The 19,762-nt window shown below is 46.4% G+C and overlaps 2 protein-coding genes across 4 annotated transcripts in view; one reads left to right on the top strand and one right to left on the bottom strand.

Annotated features, from left to right (window-relative positions):
* Positions 1 to 19,762, bottom strand: part of LOC140395708 (transmembrane protein 41A-like) — a 98,864-nt gene that overhangs the window by 46,752 nt on the left and 32,350 nt on the right. Inside the window, exon 1 of one of the 3 annotated variants that reach the window (XM_072483813.1) lies at positions 9,300 to 9,541. The exons of 1 other annotated variant lie outside the window; for it this stretch is intronic. In XM_072483813.1, the coding sequence (XP_072339914.1) occupies positions 9,300 to 9,430 (131 nt within the window). In that variant the 5' untranslated portion in view covers positions 9,431 to 9,541. Of the gene's footprint in view, positions 1 to 9,132; positions 9,263 to 9,299; positions 9,542 to 19,762 lie in introns of those variants that run through there. One more of the 3 variants, XM_072483823.1, reaches the window with a different exon arrangement.
* The window catches only part of ical1 (islet cell autoantigen 1-like), a 324,958-nt gene continuing 315,108 nt past the window's right edge, over positions 9,913 to 19,762 (top strand). The window contains exons 1-2 of the mRNA XM_072483779.1: positions 9,913 to 11,081; positions 16,437 to 16,533. Of these exons, the coding sequence (XP_072339880.1) occupies positions 16,527 to 16,533 (7 nt within the window). The 5' untranslated portion in view covers positions 9,913 to 11,081; positions 16,437 to 16,526. The remainder of the gene's footprint in view (positions 11,082 to 16,436; positions 16,534 to 19,762) is intronic.

The following is a 19,762-nucleotide window of genomic DNA, read 5'->3' as shown; positions in this document are numbered from 1 at the left end:
GTGGGGAGTATAATGGGGTTGTGCTCCAGAGATTTGAGATGATTTCAGGATACAAATTTAATTTAGGGGAGAGTATTTTGTGGTCTCCCCACCGTTTTGCCATTTTGCCTGGCGGCATCTCATTTTTGGTATTTGGGGATGCAGGTGGCCCAGGATAGTGTAGGACTTCAGAATTTAACTTCACTAGCTTGGTGGGAGGGTGAAAGCTAATTTGCTGAGGTGGGACAATCTCCCTCTGTCGTTGGCGGACCGTGTGCAGTCAGTCAGTTTTGCCGTGGTTCCTGTTCTTGTTTCAATGCCTGTCGGTCTTTTTGCCCAAGGCGTTTTTAGGGGGTGGGGTGGGGCGGACAGGCTGGTTTGCTCGTTTGTTTGGGCGGGGAAGATGATACTGCAGAGGGGACCGGGGTCCATGGAGGGGGGTTAAGGCAAAGTGGGAACAAGAGTTGGGGATGGTGCTGGAGGAGGGTAAATGCCTTGACTCTGTGCGCGAGGCTAGGGTTGATAAATCTGAAGATAGTGTTTAGGGCGCACCTCACAAAGGTTAGGATGAGCCTGCTGTTCAAAGGGGTGAAGGTTGTCTGTGAACAATGTGGGAGGGGCCCTGCAAATCATGTGCATATGTTTTGGTCCTGCCTGAAGCTGGGAAGATTTTGGAGGACGGTGTAGAGCTCCATTTTGGGGGTTCTACATCTGGACATGTAGTCCGGTCCCCCAGAAAACTTTCAGAGTAACGGACTGGCCGGAGCTACAGGCGGGTGCGGGGGCAGATGCTGTAGCTTCGCCTCACTGATTGGTCGTAGGCTGGTCTTGTTGGGGTAGAGGTCAGCTTCTCCACCCTGTGCCGTGGCCGGGAAATCCTGAAGTTTCCGACCTTTGAGGGGCGCAAGTGATGGGGTTTGTTCATCATGTATTTTTGGAAGTTGGTTACCTGCGACTGTTGCGGGGGGGGGGGGGGGGGGGGGGTCATATTGTAATTTGGGGATGACACGAAATGTGAAAGTATTACCAACTGTGAGAAAAGTCTCGAGAGGACACAGGAAAGGTTGGTGGGATGGGTGGACACATGACAAATTAAATTTAATACAGAGCATGGAAGTGATACATTTTGTTATGAAGAATTGAGGGCAGATAGTATTAAAGAAAGGGTACAATTCTAAACCGGGTGCAGGGGCAGAGAGACCTGGAGGTATATGTGCACAAATCATTTAATGTGGCAGGGCAGGTTGAGAATGTGGTTAAGAATCCTGGACTTCATAAATAGAGGCATAGAGTACACAAGCAAGGTGATGGTGAATCTGGTTCAGCCTCAATTGGAGTATTGCATCCAGTTTTGGACAACATATTTAGGAAGGATGTGAAGACATTAGAGAGGATGTGGAAAAGATTAATGAGAATGGTTCAAAAGATGCAGGAATTGAGTTACATGGAGAGGTGAAAATTCTGGGATTGTTTTCTTTAAAGAGAAAGTGGAGAGGAGATTTAATACAGATGTTCAATATCATGAGGGGACTGGACAGAATAGTTAGAGAGAAACTGTACCCATTGATAAATGAGTTATGAACCAGAGGACATCAATTTAAAGTGAATCACAAAAATATTGGAGGTAATGTGAGAAAACCTTAATATTCAGCAAGTGATTAGGACCTGAAATGCACTGCCTAAGAGTGTGATGGAAGCAGATTCAATCTTGGCTTTCTAATGGGAATTGAATTATTACCTGACGAGATTAAAGTTGCAGGGCCACGGTGAAAAGGCAGGAGGTGGAACTATTGAGTTGCTCTACCAGTAAGTCAACATGGACATGATGGATGAAATGGTTTCCCTGTTTTGTAACCATTCTACCATTCTAAGAGGGGGAAATCTTGACCCAGGGTGGGGTGGGAGAATAGGGCATGTTGAATACAGCCACACAGCAGTCACTACTGTGATTTTGATACAAAAAGCTAGTCAATCTCAATTTTTCTACAATAAAAAGTGCTAGAAATTCTCAGGTTGTCTGACAGCATCTATGGAAAGACAAACAGAATTAACTTGAGTTGATTATCACTCTACAGTGTTACATAATGCACTAGATCAAGTGAATGCAGCCAAGATGTATAATAGCATGAGCTCACTTTATCAGATTCTAGCCTATTGAAACATCAGATTTCATTGAATCGTAAGAATTATATTATTGTTTCTTAATCAGTGCTCTTCCCTGGAGCGATCTATTTATGTGCCCCTACCCTGCACACTTCAAAATGTTTCAATTTACTCAGTTCACGATTAGGAGCTTCAATTGGCCTCTGCGTATCTTAAAAGTTTTGAGAGTTGAGATTTCTCATCTCATCCTCTCCCTAAGATGGTTATATCACTAATCCTGGTTCTTATCTCCCAAAAGGTCATTCTCTTTGATTCAGTGAACTGCACCTGCCTGTCCAATCCTAATTATCTACATCCTTTCTCTCAATTTGCTAGATCTTGTAATTTTGATTGGTCAATAAATTTTGATTATCCCAATCCATTTACCTATACAAGTGGAGAGCAAGGGACAGACGATGCAGAACAGAGTAATAGCTATATCTTGCTAATTTAAATGAAAATATTTCTTGGCATCTTTAACTTCACAAAACATCCCCAGGCGCTGAGCACTATCAATAAATATTTCTTCTAACACCAGGTTTCAAGGGCATGTATCAAGTCCGATGAGCGAAAACTTGATCAGAGGAAGGTTTTAAGGGCATCTCAAAGAGGTAGAGGGGTTTTGAAGGTGAATTCCAGCATTTAGGGTCAATACTACAAAAAGCATGGCTGACAATGAGTAGCGATGCACAAGGGTTCAGAATCAGAAGGGTGCAGATAGATATCTCAATAGGTTGTAAGGCTGGAGACAGTCAGAAGGAGAGGAGAGTTAAGGCCATTGAAAACAAGGATGAGGATTTTTAAATTGAGGCAGTCAGACCAGTGTTTTTTTAAAATTTGTTCATGGGTGTTGCTGGCTAGACCAGCATTTAGTGCACATCCCTAATTTCCCTTGAAAAGGTGGTAGTGAGCCTCCACCTTGAACTGCAGCAGTCCAGGTGTTGTGGGAATCCCCACAGTGCTATTAAGGAGGGAACACCAGGATTTTGACCCCGTATACATCAGCAACCACAGCATTATTCAGTGAAGAAGGCTTGGTGTGAGTTAAGACAGAAGCAGTGGGCTTTTAGATAGGGGCACATTTACATTGGGTGGAAGATCGAAGGCTGGTCAGAAGTGCATTGGAACAGCAAGTCTAGAGACAAAGTCATGGATGAGGAGCAGGGGCAGAGTTGGACGATGTTATAAACATAGAAGTAGCAGTCTTAACTGGTGGAACTATGTGGCTGCAAGTTAACTAGAACAATAATGAGCACTGTTTGAATGTTTCCCAGAGTCAAAAAACTAAATTCTGCTAAATGGAAAGAAAAAAAAACACTAATGGGACTCGGGTGAATAAAGGCATGAGGGAAAGATTGAGGTTAGGAAAGAGATATTCATTAAGTACAAAGGCAGCAGGAATGCATTAAGAATATGAAGAAGGATGACGGGAGTGGGGGAGGATCTCATTTGAAACTTACAGAATACGGAGAGGCCTATCTGAATATGGGAATATGGAGAGGATGTTTCCATTAGTAGGAGAAACTAAAACCCGAGGGCACAGCCTAAGACTGAAAGGACGATCCTTTAAAACTGAGATGGGGATGATGAATCTGTGGAACTCATTGTTGCAGAAGGCTGTGGAGGCCAAGTCACTAAGTTTAAGATAAATAGATAATTCTTGATTAATAAGGGGATATGGGGATGAGAAATATTAAAAAAAAAAAATTTTATTGGCATTTTCAATATTATGTACATTGACATTAGTGTTTATTTATTGTAGCGTAACGCAAAAAGGCTTTTATCTTACTTTATTTACAGATTGCTGCCGTCTAGTTTGGCGTGGGGTGGAGAAACATAACTGCCATGATTGAATAGCGGAGCAGGCTAGATGGGCCGAATGGCATAATTCTGCTCCTATGTCTTATATAGGGATTAGGAGAGAAGTCAAAAGAACAATTAAGGCAAAGAGGAACTATGAAATTACTTCATCAAGGAACAAAATAGTGAAATATTTCACAAACACAAAAGAAGGAAGGCTGTGATATCAGGGAATAAGACCATTAAGGGACAGACACGATAATACCACAGAAAATTTCTGCTTACCTAGTACTGGATGTTGGATAAGCAGTGACAAATCAGAGACAGAGGAGGAAGTCAACGGAGGTTGTGATGAGATACAGCTAGGTATTGTAAGCATACGGTGGAACCTGTTGTGTTGTTGGATGATGTCACCATATATGAGAAATCGGAGGCAGCTAAAGATTGATCCTTAGAAAAATCCATTTATTCACTCTCACTTTCTGCCTTCTCTCCTCTCTTTAGCCATCCCTTTATTCATACTTGTAATATGTTGTCTTTAACAACTTGCGTACATTTTGCACATTTAGCATAGTGAAATGTCCCAGAGGCCTTCACAGGGCATCCTCAAACAAAATGCCAGATAAAAAGATATTAAGACAGGTGACCAAAAAGCTTGATTAAAGAGTTAGGTTTTAAGGAGAACTTCAATGAACCTTAATCGATTGTTATACTCTACTGCATCTGAAAACTCCAAAATCAATGATGAGGCCTCCCAGCCATGATGCTTGCCTGATACTCTGCAATAAGCTGGTTTAGCACACTGGGCTAAATCGCTGGCTTTTAAAGCAGACCAAGGCAGGCCAGCAGCACGGTTCAATTCCCGTACCAGCCTCCCCGAACAGGTGCCGGAATGTGGCGACTAGGGGCTTTTCACAGTAACTTCATTTAAGCTGACTTGTGACAATAAGCGATTTTCATTTCATTTCATACACTGAGTTTGACTGGTTCAGCCCGTCATCAGTTTATACCTGCAAGGTAGTGAGGTATTTCATATCCGAATACAATTCTGCAGAAGCTTTACTAAGAGTTTACTAAGAGCATACAAATAAGTGGAGACAAAAAGGAAAAACAAACACACATGGCAGCTTTCACAACTATCAGACATCCCAAAACACTTCTGAAAAATGTCATTGTAATGTCAAAATATTTAACCCAGCAAGTATCTCAAGACTCTTTATAGAGGAAAAATGAACGCTGGATGATAAAAAGTTAGAAGACATGAATACTTCATTTCAAGAAATAAACTGGGCAGATGAATTTACGGAAGAGCCTAAATTGCTGAAGGCTGTGGAGTGGGAGATCCACAGGAGATCAAAGTAGTCCTCTCCAACTTCTCAATTACCTGATCTTCACTGGTTCCTTTCCCTGAAATGCACTGAACTTAAAATCACCTTGGTTTACAAAGCTCTTCTTGTATTCCCCCAAGCCCCATCACTCACAATAAGATGCAGCATGCTGCCCCACGGTGCCGAGGTCTCAGGTTCGATCCCAGCTCTGGATCACTGTCTGAGTGGAGTTTGTACATTCTCCCCGTCTCTGTGTGGGTTTCACCTCCACCAACCCAAGATGGGCAGGGGAGGTGGATTGGCCACACTAAATTGCCCCTTAATTGGAAAAATGAATTGGGTACTCAAAATGTATTTAAAAAATTTTAAAAAAAAGATGCACCTGCATCCAATATTGTACCCCAATGTTATACAATGACCTGCATAGTACTGTACCCCGGTGCTATACAGTGACAGACCTGCATTGCACTGTAACCCAGTGCTATAGTGTCAAGAGCTGCACAGTATTGCACCCTAGTGCTATAATGACAAGACTTGCATAGTACTGTACCCCAGTGCTGTAATGACAAGACCTGCATAGTACTGTACCCTAGTGCTATAATGACAAGACCTGCATAGTACTGTACCCCAGTTCTATAATGACAAGACCTGCATAGTACTGTACCTCAGTGCTATAATGACAAGAGCTGCATAGTACTGTATCCCAGTGCTATACAATGACAAGAACTGTGTAGTACTAAATCCCAGTGCTCCAGTGACAGACCTGTTTAGTACTGGATCCCAGTGCTCTGCAGTGACAAATCTTTATAGCAATGTGCCTTCAAGCCTGCATACCGATGCTGCAATTGTGTTCTTCTTCCCGGATGTAACGAAGTTTGGAAGGATAAAGTCTATGAACTAATTTTCCAACTTGCATGTTTCAGTTCAAAGGTACAAAGTGTAAAGATATACGTCTAATTACAATTATTGAAGTAACATTGTTTATAGGAAAAGACTTCCATGAAGACAGTATCGCTTGTTGTTTCTGGTGACTTTAAAGTGGTGGGGTGGGGGGGCAGGAAATAAAAACAAACTATAAATGCTGGAAAGAGACTTTAGCTTCATCAGCATGTAATAATAATAATCTTTATTATTGTCACAAGTAGGCTTACATTAACACTGCAATGAAGTTACTGTGAAAATCCCCTAGTCGCCACATTCCGGCGCGTTCGGGTACACGAGAGAGGATTCAGAATGTCCAATTACATAGAACATAGAACAATACAGCGCAGTACAGGCCCTTCGGCCCACGATGTTGCACCGAAACAAAAGCCATCTAACCTACACTATACCATTATCATCCATATGTTTATCCAATAAACTTTTAAATGCCCTTAATGTTGGCGAGTTCACTACTGTAGCAGGTAGGGCATTCCACGGCCTCACTACTCTTTGCGTAAAGAACCTACCCCTGACCTCTGTCCTATATCTATTACCCCTCAGTTTAAGGCTATGTCCCCTCGTGCTAGCCATTTCCATCCGCGGGAGAAGGCTCTCACTGTCCACCCTATCTAACCCTCTGATCATTTTGTATGCCTCTATTAAGTCTCCTCTTAACCTTCTTCTCTCTAACGAAAACAACCTCAAGTCCATCAGCCTTTCCTCATAAGATTTTCCCTCCATACCAGGCAACATCCTGGTAAATCTCCTCTGCACCCGTTCCAAAGCCTCCACGTCCTTCCTATAATGCGGTGACCAGAACTGTACGCAATACTCCAAATGCGGCCGTACCAGAGTTCTGTACAGCTGCAACATGACCTCCTGACTCCGGAACTCAATCCCTCTACCAATAAAGGCCAACACTCCATAGGCCTTCTTCACCACCCTATCAACCTGGGTGGCAACTTTCAGGGATCTATGTACATGGACACCTAGATCCCTCTGCTCATCCACACTTTCAAGAACTTTTCCATTAGCCACATATTCCACATTCCTGTTTTTCCTTCCAAAGTGAATCACCTCACACTTTTCTACATTAAACTCCATTTGCCACCTCTCAGCCCAGCACTGCAGCTTATCTATATCCCTCTGTAACCTGCTACTTCCTTCCTTACTATCGACAACACCACCGACTTTAGTATCGTCTGCAAATTTACTCACCCACCCTTCTGCGCCTTCCTCTAGGTCATTGATAAAAATGACAAACAGCAACGGCCCCAGAACAGATCCTTGTGGTACTCCACTTGTGACAGAACTCCATTCTGAACATTTCCCATCAACCACCACCCTCTGTCTTCTTTCAGCTAGCCAATTTCTGATCCACGTCTCTAAATCACCCTCAATCCCCAGCCTCCGTATTTTCTGCAATAGCCTACCGTGGGGAACCTTATCAAACGCTTTGCTGAAATCCATATACACCACATCAACTGCTCTACCCTCGTCTACCTGTTCAGTCACCTTCTCAAAGAACTCAATAAGGTTTGTGAGGCATGACCTACCCTTCACAAAGCCATGCTGACTATCCCTGATCATATTATTCCTATCTAGATGATTATAAATCTTGTCTCTTATAATGCCCTCCAAGACTTTACCCACTACAGACGTGAGGCTCACCGGTCTATAGTTGCCGGGGTTGTCTCTGCTCCCCTTTTTGAACAAAGGGACCACATTTGCTATCCTCCAGTCCTCTGGCACTATTCCTGTATCCAATGATGACATAAAAATCAAAGCCAATGGTCCAGCAATCTCTTCCCTGGCCTCCCAGAGAATCCTAGGATAAATCCCATCAGGCCCCGGGGACTTATCTATTTTCAGCCTGTCCAGAATTGCCAACACCTGCTCCCTACTTACCTCAATGCCATCTAATCTATTTACCTGGAGCTCAGCATTCTCCTCCACAACATTATCTTTTTCCTGAGTGAATACTGACGAAAAATATTCATTTAGTATCTCGCCTATCTCTTCAGACTCTACACACAACTTCCCATCCCTGTCCTTGACTGGTCCTACTCTGTCCCTAGTCATTCGCTTATTTTCTATTCATCTAACAAGCACATCTTTCGGGACTTGTGGGAGGGAGAAAACCCACAGACACAGGGAAAACGTGCAGACCCGCAGAGAGAGACCCAAGCGGAAATCGAACCTGGAACCCTGGCGCTGTGAAGTCACATTGCTAACCACAGTGCTACCGTGCATGTGAAAGGTGAAGATAACTATCTAACAGAGTCTTTATCTAAGACATTGAAATTTTCTCTTTTTGGATGCTGATAGATCTACTAAACTTTCCCAGCATTTAAAAAAAAATTGTAACAATTGTTGATTTTGAGTCTCAGTATAAACCGCGTGTACTTCAGTTCAGTTTCAGTAGTAAGCTGTAAGAAATGAGAGCTTGCAGACTTAGCTCATCGCTTTCTCCTATTTTTGGAGAGCTATAATGTATTGAATATTGTCAGAAGCATTGGAAAATGTGTATATGAGAGAAACTTATACATTTTCTTTCCAAACTCAAACTTCACAGAATGTTGGAACTCAGAACATTAAGAGATTTTCATGATTGCGGGAGCCTTTGACAGAGTTGAGAAATACGATTTCCACGGGTCAACAGCCAGAGGCCATACATACATTTAAAATCAGTGGCAAAAGAACTAAAGGGAAGAAAAGGAGAGCGTTTTTCAGTTACAGCTGTCGAACTTGAAAAGATGATGGAAGTTGTTTCCATAAATAATCTTAAATAGGGAGTTGGATACGTACTTGAGAGTAATAGAATAAATAGGGTTACGGACAAGAAGCATAACTGTGCTCCCAAAGAGCCAGTAGAGGCAGGACGGGCCAAAAGGTCTCCTTTCATGCTGAAAGTATGATTCTAAATCCTTTTCCTGCAACTGGCAGCTTATTAAATCCCTACCTCGGCGGCACACAAACAGTGGATGACGAATTTAACATCACTCTCACTTCATTGGGACGGAAAAAGATGACAAAAAGCTGCATTTCGATTGCAAGACGAGTCTACGGGTTGATCCCTCCGTTCCCCAGCCCGAGCCCCGCCTCCCTCCCGGGGCTGCGGCCTTTTACCTGGGCTCCTCCTCGTCGCTCAGAGACTCCCGGTCGTGCACTGCATGAGGCAGATTGCTGGACAGCACGTACAGATAGGCCGTGGCAGCGCCGAATATTACCAGCAAGCCAACCGGCGACTTCGTCGACATGAACCCGGGCGCACGGTGAAGCCTGAAAATCCGGCGTCGGCTGAGGGAGAACCGCAAATGGCAGCAGATCCGAGACCGGCGCCAGAGGCTCTGTGCGTGCCCGTACCCGCGCGGCGCGCTCGTCACCTGACCCGGAGAGCGCGCGCCCGGCCGGAGACGTCACTATGGCCTGGGTGTCATGGCAACCGGAACAGTCAACCGCCGCCGAGCGAGAAGCCGCGCGCGATTCCAGCGCCCGCCCCTCAGCGAGGCGAGCTCCAGCAGCAGCGGGATCCTGAGCCAAACCAAATCTTTCCATAGCGAACGCTGGCATCTGCCGACAATGTGAAAAATTGTCCAGGTATTTCCTGTCCACAAACAGGACACATCCATTACATCAAATTACTGCCCCATCAGTCTGATCTCTATCACCAGCAAATTGATAGTACTAAAAAGCGTCGGCAGTGCACTTAATAAGGTCCTTACCGATGCCCAATTTGGGTTCTTCCCAGGGCCACTCGGCTCCTGATCCTATTACAGCTTTGGTCCAATGGTGGGCAAAATAACTGAATTCGATCGGTAAGGTGAACGTGACATCAAAGGCTGCATTTGTCCTAGTGTGGAATCAAGGAGCTCAAGCAGAACTGGAGTCAATGGGAATCAAAGGGGAAAACTCTCCAGCGCTGGAGGCACACGGAGCCAATTCTCAGCCTCAGGACATTGCTCTAGGAGTTCACCAGAGAGTGCCCCAGGTCCATCTGCAGCTGCTTCATCCATGATCTTCCCTCCACCATAAGTCCAGAAATGTGGATGTTTTTTGATGATTGCAGAATGTTCAATACTAGTTGAGTCTGCTCAGATAGTGAAAGCAGTCTGAACCCACGTTCTGGAAGACCTGGACAATATTCCACAAGTAACATTCGTGCCACACAAGTGGCAATGTCCATCAGAAGAGACAATCTAATTTTCTCCCCTTGACATTCAATGGTATTGCCATCGTTGAATCCCCCACTATCGACAAGGTGTTAACAAAGACCAGAAACCTAATTGAAATAGCCATGGGAATGATGTGGCTACGAGAGCAGGTTAGAAGCTGGGAATTCCCCAGCAAGAAATTCACCTCCTGACTCCCCAAAGCTTGTCCACCATCTATAAGGCACAAATCAAGAGGGTGCTTGAATACTCTCCACTTGCCTAGATGAGTGTACCTGCAACAACAAGAGGCTTGACACCATCCATGGCAAAACAGCCCACTTGATCGGCATCCCACCCACCTCCTTAAAAGTTCACTCTCTCTTCACTCGCACATGGTGGGAGCAGTGCATACCATTGAAAAGTTACACTGCAGCAACTTACAAAGGCTCGTTCGACAGCACTTTTTAAACCTGTGTCTTTCTACCTCAAAGGACAAGGGAAGCAGGTGCATGGAAATTACTACCACCTTCAAGTTCCACTCCAAGTCACACACCATCGCATTTCTTCACAGTTGCTGGATCAAAAACCTGGAACTCACTTCCTAACAACACTGTGGAATTCCACCATTTGAACTGCAGCAATACCAGTGCCCAGGAGAGCCAGTCGTGGATCACAAAGCTCTGTACAGTCCCACTCTATAATCCCAATGTCCTGCACAGTCAATCTCTGTCATTCCAGTTTACAGCAGAGTTTGAAGGTATTCAGATGGAATTCTTGGAAATATTTAAGGTTGCAAATGTTAAAATATTTTAGCAAAATCTCATTACAAATAACTGAGCTTCAGCTATTTTCAAATACCTCCTACAAAGAATTTTCCCCGTGACAATTATTAATTAAAGTTGACATGGGTGAATTTTACGGTCTCCGCCAGTTGGTTTGAAGATGGGGGAGCTCGTAAAAATGAAGAACATGGCCTGTCCACTGCCTAACCACTCGCTCCTGACTGGTCTTCCATTTTACTGGGGCAGTGGAGGTTTTCGGCAGCCTGTCTGCCCTTGGACCTATTGAAGCCCTTAAGTGGCCAATCAATTTAAGTGCCTCATCTCAATCCGACCGTTATTTTACCTGCAGAGGAAGACCCACACCAGGTGGCTAGCCTGGCAGCTTTACCTGAGCGAGCTGGTGTTGGGCAAGGTGGGGGACCTCCCTCCTAAGGTCATACCTTTCTTTAATCCCTCCTCCCCCCCCCCCCCCCACCCCCCACCCCCCACCTCACAAATGTGACACTGGCCCCACTGATACCACTTCTACAGGTCTAGCTGTAGCCCCAGCAATGGCCACTGCACAATCCTGGCACAGCTGGGACTACAGAGTTACCAGTCAATCAGATTGGCTGGCAGGTCCCCAAAACGGGACTACCTCCCCAGATGGGGGAGCCATTGTATCGCTATTAGCCAATTCAGGCCCCATCAAACATTAAATGGCTGCACGGAAACCGGTTTCAGCAGAGCCATGTTCTTCGCTGAATCCTCAGGTGGCAGAGAGGGAAACCCATATTACAATCCCAGACCAGACCCCAACAGTGGCTAGGATACTGGACAGAAACCCCAATATTTTATTTTATTTTTGTAAGTCTGTGAGGAAAGGATACCTCGCTCCAGGAGTGATTTCTCACAAAAAACTAATACATATTAAAATATCTTTAACATCACACCAGAAAATAGCTTACAATTAAACCATGCTAATCAATACAATGAATACAGCAACCCTTAACTGCTATCTTTATTCCCACTCAAACAAAAATAAAAACATCTCAGCTCTCAATCCACTGTTAAATACAGTTGGCATTCAGGAATACCTGCTTTACAGAGCTGTTGAGTCTGTTTATAAAAGAGCCAAATCCTGTCAACGATGCAGAAAATCTGGCTGTATTTCTTCAGAAGCACACCTTCTAACCACACTCTTCTGTAAGAAGTCTTACAACACCAGGCTAAAGTCCAACAGGTTTATTTGGAATCACTAGCTTTCGGAGCGTAGCTTCTTCTTCAGGTGAGTGAAGAGGTGGGTTCCAGAAACATATATTTCGACAAAGCCAATGATGCAAGATGATACTTTGAATGCGAGTCTTTGCAGGCAATTAAGTCTTTACAGGTCCAGATGGTGCGACTCGAGAGAGGGATAATCACAGGTTAAAGTTGTGTGAATTGTCTCAAGCCAGGACTGGTTACACCTTTTTAACCTGTTTGAGATCCTGGGGTTCGGGTTTGGTCCGAGGTTTGTGGCATGGGTGCGTCTGTTGTATGTGGCCCTGGTGGCGAGTGTACGGAGAAATGAGATGAGTTCATGGAGCTTCGGCTTGCACAGAAAAATGAGGCAGGGTATCTGCAGTCACCGTTGTTGTTCGCGCTAGCGATAGAGCCCTTGGCGATGGCCCTTAGGGGGTCAGTATGGTAGCAGGGGATTGTGAGGGGTAGTAGGGAACACCGGGTATCGCTGTACAGAGACAACCTGTTTCTGTCGGAGCCACTGGAGAGTGGGGAGAATTATGGGCATACTGGGGAGGTTCAGGGTCTTCTTGGGTCATAAGTTGAATGTCGGAAAGAGAGGTGTTTCCGTTGAATGAGGCAGGTCGGGGAGCCAATCCAGGGGCATTCCCATTTAGGGTAGCCAGGGACAGGTTCAGGTATCTGGGGGTCCAGGTGACGAAAAATGGTCGATGATGCACAAGTGGGACCTGACAACGTTGGTGGAGGAAGTTAAGGGGGATTTTAGGAGGTGCGATATCCTGTACCTGACACTGGCTGTGAGGGTCCAGGTGGTTAAGATGAACGTGCTGTCGGCTTTCGGTTGCGGCTATGCCTAGGTAGGTTGCACGTTCGACAGCTCCCGCCAGGAACGGACTTTTGGGCTCTTCAGAGGGGCTCCAACGGCAATTGTTCGATGGCTTCCAGTGTGGGAAGGTGACAGCAAGGTTCCCCCGACACCATATGGATTGGACCAGGAGTGGAGCGGTTAAAAAAGTAATCCAAAATGGCGGCGGGTGGAGACCAAGCAGCGTGGGCGCAGGAGCAGCAGGAGTTTCTTAAACGCTGCTTTGCAGAGCTGAGGACAGAAATGCTGGCGCCAATGAAGGCGGCGATTGAGAAGCTTGTGGAGACCCAGAAGGCCCAAGGGGCGGCGATCCGGGAGGTGCGGCAAAAAGCCTCGGAGAATGAGGACGAGATCTTGGGCCTGGCGGTGAAGGTGGAGGAGGTGGGCGGTGAAGGTGGTGGAGCGCATGAGGCACTGCACAAGAGGTGGGCGGAAAAATTTGAGGACCTGGAGAATAGGTCGAGGAGGAAGAATCTTTGGATTCTGGGTCTCCCTGAAGGAGTGGAGGGGCCCGATGCCGGGGCATATATGAGCACGATGCTCAATTCGCTGATGGGGGCGGGAGCTTTCCTGAGGCCCCTGGAGCTGGATGGGGCTCATCGGGTCCTGGCAAGGAGACCCAAAGCCAACGGGCCGCCAAGGGCTGTAATGGTGAGGTTCCACTGCTTTATGGACAGAGAGTGTGTCCTGAGATGGGCCAAAAAAGAGCGGAGCAGCAGGTGGGAGAACACGGAGATCCGAATTTACCAGGACTGGAGTGCGGAGGTGGCTAAGAAGAAGGCTGGTTTTAACCGGGCTAAGCTGGTGCTCCATCGGAAGGGGGTGAAGTTCGGGATGCTGCAGCCAGCTCGATTGTGGGTCACGTTCCAAGATCGGCACCACTATTTTGAAACACCTGATGAGGCATGGAACTTTATCCAGACTAAAAAGTTGGACTCAAACTGAGGGTTTGTCGTGGGGGGATGTTTACTGTGTTTACTGCGTTTGGGGAATGTTCTTTTTGTTTTGGTACTGGGTGGGGATGGGTTAATGGATTTGATGTGGGGGCTGTGGGAGAGTGTGGGCGTCGGTGTTGGAGGGGCAGGGCCCCGCGGAGGAAGAGGGGGGGTGGAGGCCCGGGGATGGGGAGTTGGGGTAAGGCTGCAAAAAGGAGCAGCGTCAGAGGGGGCGGGGCCGGCTCAGGAAAGCGCGGGCTTTTTCCTGCGTTAGGGAAGGATGGAGGCGGGGCTGTGGGGGAAGGGCGGTGCTGGAGAGGAGCGCACACTGACTGCCATGATTTGAATTTTTTTCAGCCTCCATGTGAGCTGCCAATTTCTTATGTTAATTTATTTGCTCCGTTTGTTTATTCTTTTTGTAAGAGGATATTTCACAAGAGGCTCAGTTTAGAGAGATGTTAACGCTTCCTGCCGAATACAGCTTCAAATCGGTAATGTCATCGCACACTGCACCTCAGTTTACCACCAGTAGCAAAAATCCAGTCGTTTTATTTTTGAACTCCTCAGATTGCATTTTTGACAACACAGCAGGGTACGGTGGAGTCTCAGTTTGCTTAGGTGGCAATTCAGCAGTTTCATTTTGTCTCCTCTCTTTGTGGCGGCTCAACTGACAAAGGTGTAATAGTGTCAACGATTTTCCCCTCTGAATGATTTTCAGCTTCTTCATTTGTTGGTGTTCTTTTTGACTGACAGTCCCCTATTTTCTCACTTTTACATTTGCACTTGCCCATTCGGGTCTATTGAACATATGTATAACTTCTTATGCCACAATTTTTCTTCACTTTCTTGTACAAATTGCACGCCTGACACAACAGACTTGACCAACGAGAAGCAAGCGGCTACCATGGAATTTTGGACAACCAGAACCAATGCAAACAACAACTCTGCAGCTGCCTATTTTAGAACCATGATGTAGGCCATCTAATTTTTTTATTTGTTCATCGGACAACATTTATTGCCCATCTCTGGTTGTCCTTGAGAAATAATGGTGAGCCACCTTCTTGAACTGCTGCATTCCAGCTGGAGTAGGTACACCAGCAGTGATATTATGAAGGGAGTTCCAGGCTTTTGACCCAGCGACAGAAAGAAATAGCAATATATTTTCAAACCAGGATGGTGTGTTACTTGGAGAGGAACTTGCAGGTGGTGGTATTCTCATACATCTGCTGCCCTTACTGGTAGAAGTTGTGGGTTTGAAGGATGCGATCAAAGGAGCCTTGCTGAGTTGCTGCAGTGCATCTTGTAGTTCGTGCATGTTGCTGCCATTGTGTATCAGTGGTGGAGGAAGTGAACATTTAAGGAAGTGGTGGGGTGTCAACCAGGCAGGCTGGATGGTGACAAGTTGCTTGAAGAAAGTTTAGTCTGTACGCATCCAGATAAGTGGGGAGTGTTCCATAATATTAAGAATCACAGAATTGTTACGGTGCAGGAGAAGACCATTTGGCCCGCCGTGTCAACACGGGTTCTCCAAATGAGCATTATGGTTTAGTGCCATTCTCCTGCCTTCTCCACATAGAATTGTACACTATTTCTGTTAAAATAATCATCTAATGCCCTCTTGAATACCTCGATTGAACGTGCCTCCATCATACTTCTCGGCAGTGCATTCCAGACCCAAACCACTCGCTGTGTGCAAAGGTTTTTTCTCACATTTGCTACTTTTGCAAATCACATTAAATCTGTGCCCTTTCGTTCTAGATCCTTTTACGAGTGGGAACAGTATGTCTCTAACTAACCTGTGCAGCCCCCTCATGATTTTGAACACCTCTATCAAATCCCCTCTTAGCCTCCTTCTCTCCAAGGAGAACAGTCCCAACCTCTCCAAATTATCCTATATAATTTAAGTTTCCCATCCCTAGAACCATTCTCTTCAATGCGTTAACATCCTTCCTATACTGTGGTATCTAGAACTGCACACAATAATCCAGCTGAGGTATAATTCTGATTGTTTCATTTAAATAGTGGACAGGCTATGGGGAGTCAGGAAGTGAGTTACTCACCATAGAATTCCCAGCCTGCTCTTGTAGCTACAGTATTCAAATGGCTGATTCAGTTAAGTTTCTGGCCAATGGTACTCCCCGGAGTTTTGATGGCAGGAAATCCATTGATAGCAATGTCCTTAAATGTCAGGGAAGATTATTTCTTGGACAGAATTCAATGTCATTGTCTGTCATTTGTGTGGTGTCAATGTTATTAGCCACTTATCTGTCTAAATTTGAATGTTGTCCATGTCTTTGTACACGCAGGCACAAACTGCTTCATTATATGCGTGGGACACAAATGGGACTGAACACTGTGTAATCATCAGCAAACATCCTCACTTCTGACTATGGTGGATGGAAGGTAATTGATAAAATAGCTGAAGATGCATTGGGCCTAGGACACTGCACTGTGGAACTCCTGCAGCAACGTCCTGCGGTTGAGATGGTTGGCCTCCAGCAACATTAGCAGTCTTCCTTTGTGCTCAGTGTGACTCCAACCAGTGGAGAATTTCACCAGGGTTCCCACTGATTTCAGTTTTACGAGAGTTCCTTGATGCTACATTTGTTGTCTTAATGTCAAGGACATTCACTCTCACCTCAACTCTGGAATACAGTTCTTTTGTCTATGTTTGGATGAAGGCTGTAATGAGGTCTGGAGCTGAGTGGTCCAGTGCATTTGTCAGCATTTAACCCATTACATTTTTAAATTAAAAAACAACATTTTATTAAGGCATTTCTGATTTTATAACAATAAACCATACAAATACAAATGTACACATAGTTCAGTGCGTAACACATCCCTCCATCTCCCACTGTTCCCGCCTACTCCAAACACAAAATAGCCTAACTCCCCCCTATCCCCTAACCCCCTCCCTCCTTATTGAATCTGCTGACAGTTTAGTTTTCTCTGAAGAAGTCGATAAAAGGCTGCCACTGCCGGACGAATCCACCTTTCAGGGCGAATTTAATTTTCTCAAGTCTGAGAAACCCAGCCATGTCATTAACCCAAACCTCTGATTTTGGGGCTTCGAGTCCCTCCATGCTAATAAGATCCATCTCCGGGCTACCAGGGAGGCAAAGGCCAAAACGCCAGCCTCTCTCGCCCCCTGGACTCCCGGATCTTCCGACACTCCAAAAATCTCCACCTCTGGACTCGGCACCACTTTGTTTTTAGTACCGTGGACATGACATCCGCAAATCCCTGCCAGTATCCCCTAAGCTTCGGGCATGCCCAAAACACATGGACATGGTTTGCAGGCCCTCCCGCACACCTCGCACACTTCTCCTCATCCGTGCCACCGTCATGTGTGCCCGGTGAACAACCTTGAATTGTATCCGGCTGAGCCTGGCACATGATGGGGATGGTGCATCCTCCCACAGACCCGCCTCTACCTCCCCTCCCAGCTCATCTTCCCATTTACGCTTTAGCTCACCCATCTTGAGTTTCCTCCCACTCTATGAGTTCTTTATAGATATCCCAAACCTTCCCATCCCCATTCTAGAAACTACCTTGTCCTGTATCCCCTGCGGCGGTAGAAGCGGAAAGGTCGCAACCTGCCTTCGCGCAAAATCCCTTACCTGCAGATATCGAAACCCATTCCCTCCCGGCAATTCAAACTCCTCCAAATCCTCTAAACATGGAAATCTCCCATCAATAAATAGATCCCTCCAGCCTCTCAATCCCTGCTCTCTGCCACCTCCAAAACCCCCCACCTAGCCTCCCCGGGACAAACCGGTGAATACCATAAATTGAAGCCCACACCGACGCTCCCTCCACTCCTATATGCTTCCGCCATTGCCCCCAGACTCTCAGAGCCGCCACTACCACTGGGCTTGTGGAGTATTGGGCCGGCTAGAACGGCTGAGGAGCCGTTACCAATGCCCCCAAACTTGTGCCCTTACATGATGCCGCCTCTACTTGCTCCCACACCGACCCCCCCACCCCCCCACCACCAACCCCGCCCCCCCCCCCCCCCCCACCCACTTCCTGATCATGGCTATATTTGCCACCCAGTAGTAGTTACTAAAGTTAGGCTGCGCCAGCCCACCTACCCCTCGACTCTGCTCCAGCAGAACTTTTCTTTTCTCGCGGGGTTTTACACCCCCCCTCATGCTAACAGTACCACAACCAATCTCTATTGCAGGTGCTGACCCCCCTCCTTGCTCACCTGTAGATCCACTAAGTGTGGGGCATGATCCGACACAACAATCGCCGAATACTCGGTATCCACCACCACCAATAAAGCCCTGTTTAAAATGAAAAAAATCAATCCGGGAGTAGACTTTGTGCACATGGGAAAAAATAGAAAACACTTTGCTCTTGGCCGTCCGAACCTCCACGGACCTACATCCCCAATCTGTTCCATAAACCCTCTTAGCTTTTTTGCCGCGGCTGGCACCCATCCTGTCCTTGAACTCGACCGATCCAAACTCGGATCAATGACAGTATTGAAGTCCCCCTCCCATGATCAGCTTATGCAAGACCAGGTCCGGTATCTTCCCAACACCCGTCTCATAAACTCCGCGTCGTCCCAACTTGGTGCGTAAATATTCACTAATACCACCGGCATCTTCTCCAGCTTCCCGCTCAGCAGGATATACCTACCCTCTAAGTCCGCCACTGTATTCCCTACCTCAAATGACACCAGCTTATTGATCAGGATCACAACCCCCCTAGTTTTAGAATCTAGCCCCAAGTGAAATACCTGCCCGACCCACCCCTTCCTCAGTCTAGTCTGATCCACTACCCTCAGGTGTGTCTCTTGCAACATTGCCACGTCCGCCTTCAACCTCCTCAAATGTGCGAACACGCAAGATCTCTTGACCATCCCATTCAGCCCTCTCACATTCCATGTGATCAGCCTGGTCAGGGGGCAACCTGCCCCCTCCGTCGATCAACCATCACCCTTCTTAGGCCAGCCTTCAGCTCACAACCTGCGCCTCCTCAGGCCTGCCCTCGGGCACCCACTGTCCTCGACCTCCAATTTGTCTCCCAATGCTAGTCCCTCCCCTGTCAGGAGAACAATTCCCCCACTCCCACCCCCCATTAACAAAACAACAATCCTAACCCCTCATATTAAACTAGTCACCTGCTTGCCCCCACTGTGCTTCCGTGAGCTAGCCCACCCAGCTAGCCTGGTAGCCCCCGCCCGTGGCGCCAAGCATCCTACCCCCTATTGTTTTCCCTCCACCCCCCCTCCCCCGCTCGAACATACATATGCCAAACATCACAATCCCCAACACAAAGAAGAAAATACCCACCCACCATCCCCCCCACAAGAACAAAGTCAACCCGCACACAAAACAGCAACGTCCCAAAAAATTGGGACCAAAACACTACATACACAGCTCAAAAAGAAAATAGATTTAGCAGCACAGGCACAGAATTACTCGCCCCCAAGTTCAATGTCCTCAGTCACCTGCCAGTCTCCTGTCCTTAACAAAGTTTATCACCTCATCCGGTGATCCGAAATAAAGTTGTTAGCCCTCGTAAGTGACCCACAAACGAGCTGGGTACAACATGCCGAACATCACCCCCTTCTTGAAGAGGGCCGATTTAACCTTGTTAAAGCTCGTTCTTCTGGGCAGCA

Source organism: Scyliorhinus torazame, chromosome 2 (assembly GCF_047496885.1).
Source record: "Scyliorhinus torazame isolate Kashiwa2021f chromosome 2, sScyTor2.1, whole genome shotgun sequence".
In the NCBI taxonomy this organism is placed as follows: domain Eukaryota; kingdom Metazoa; phylum Chordata; class Chondrichthyes; order Carcharhiniformes; family Scyliorhinidae; genus Scyliorhinus; species Scyliorhinus torazame.
Note: the sequence above shows the minus strand (reverse complement) of the source record. Positions and strands in the feature narration are given on the sequence as shown.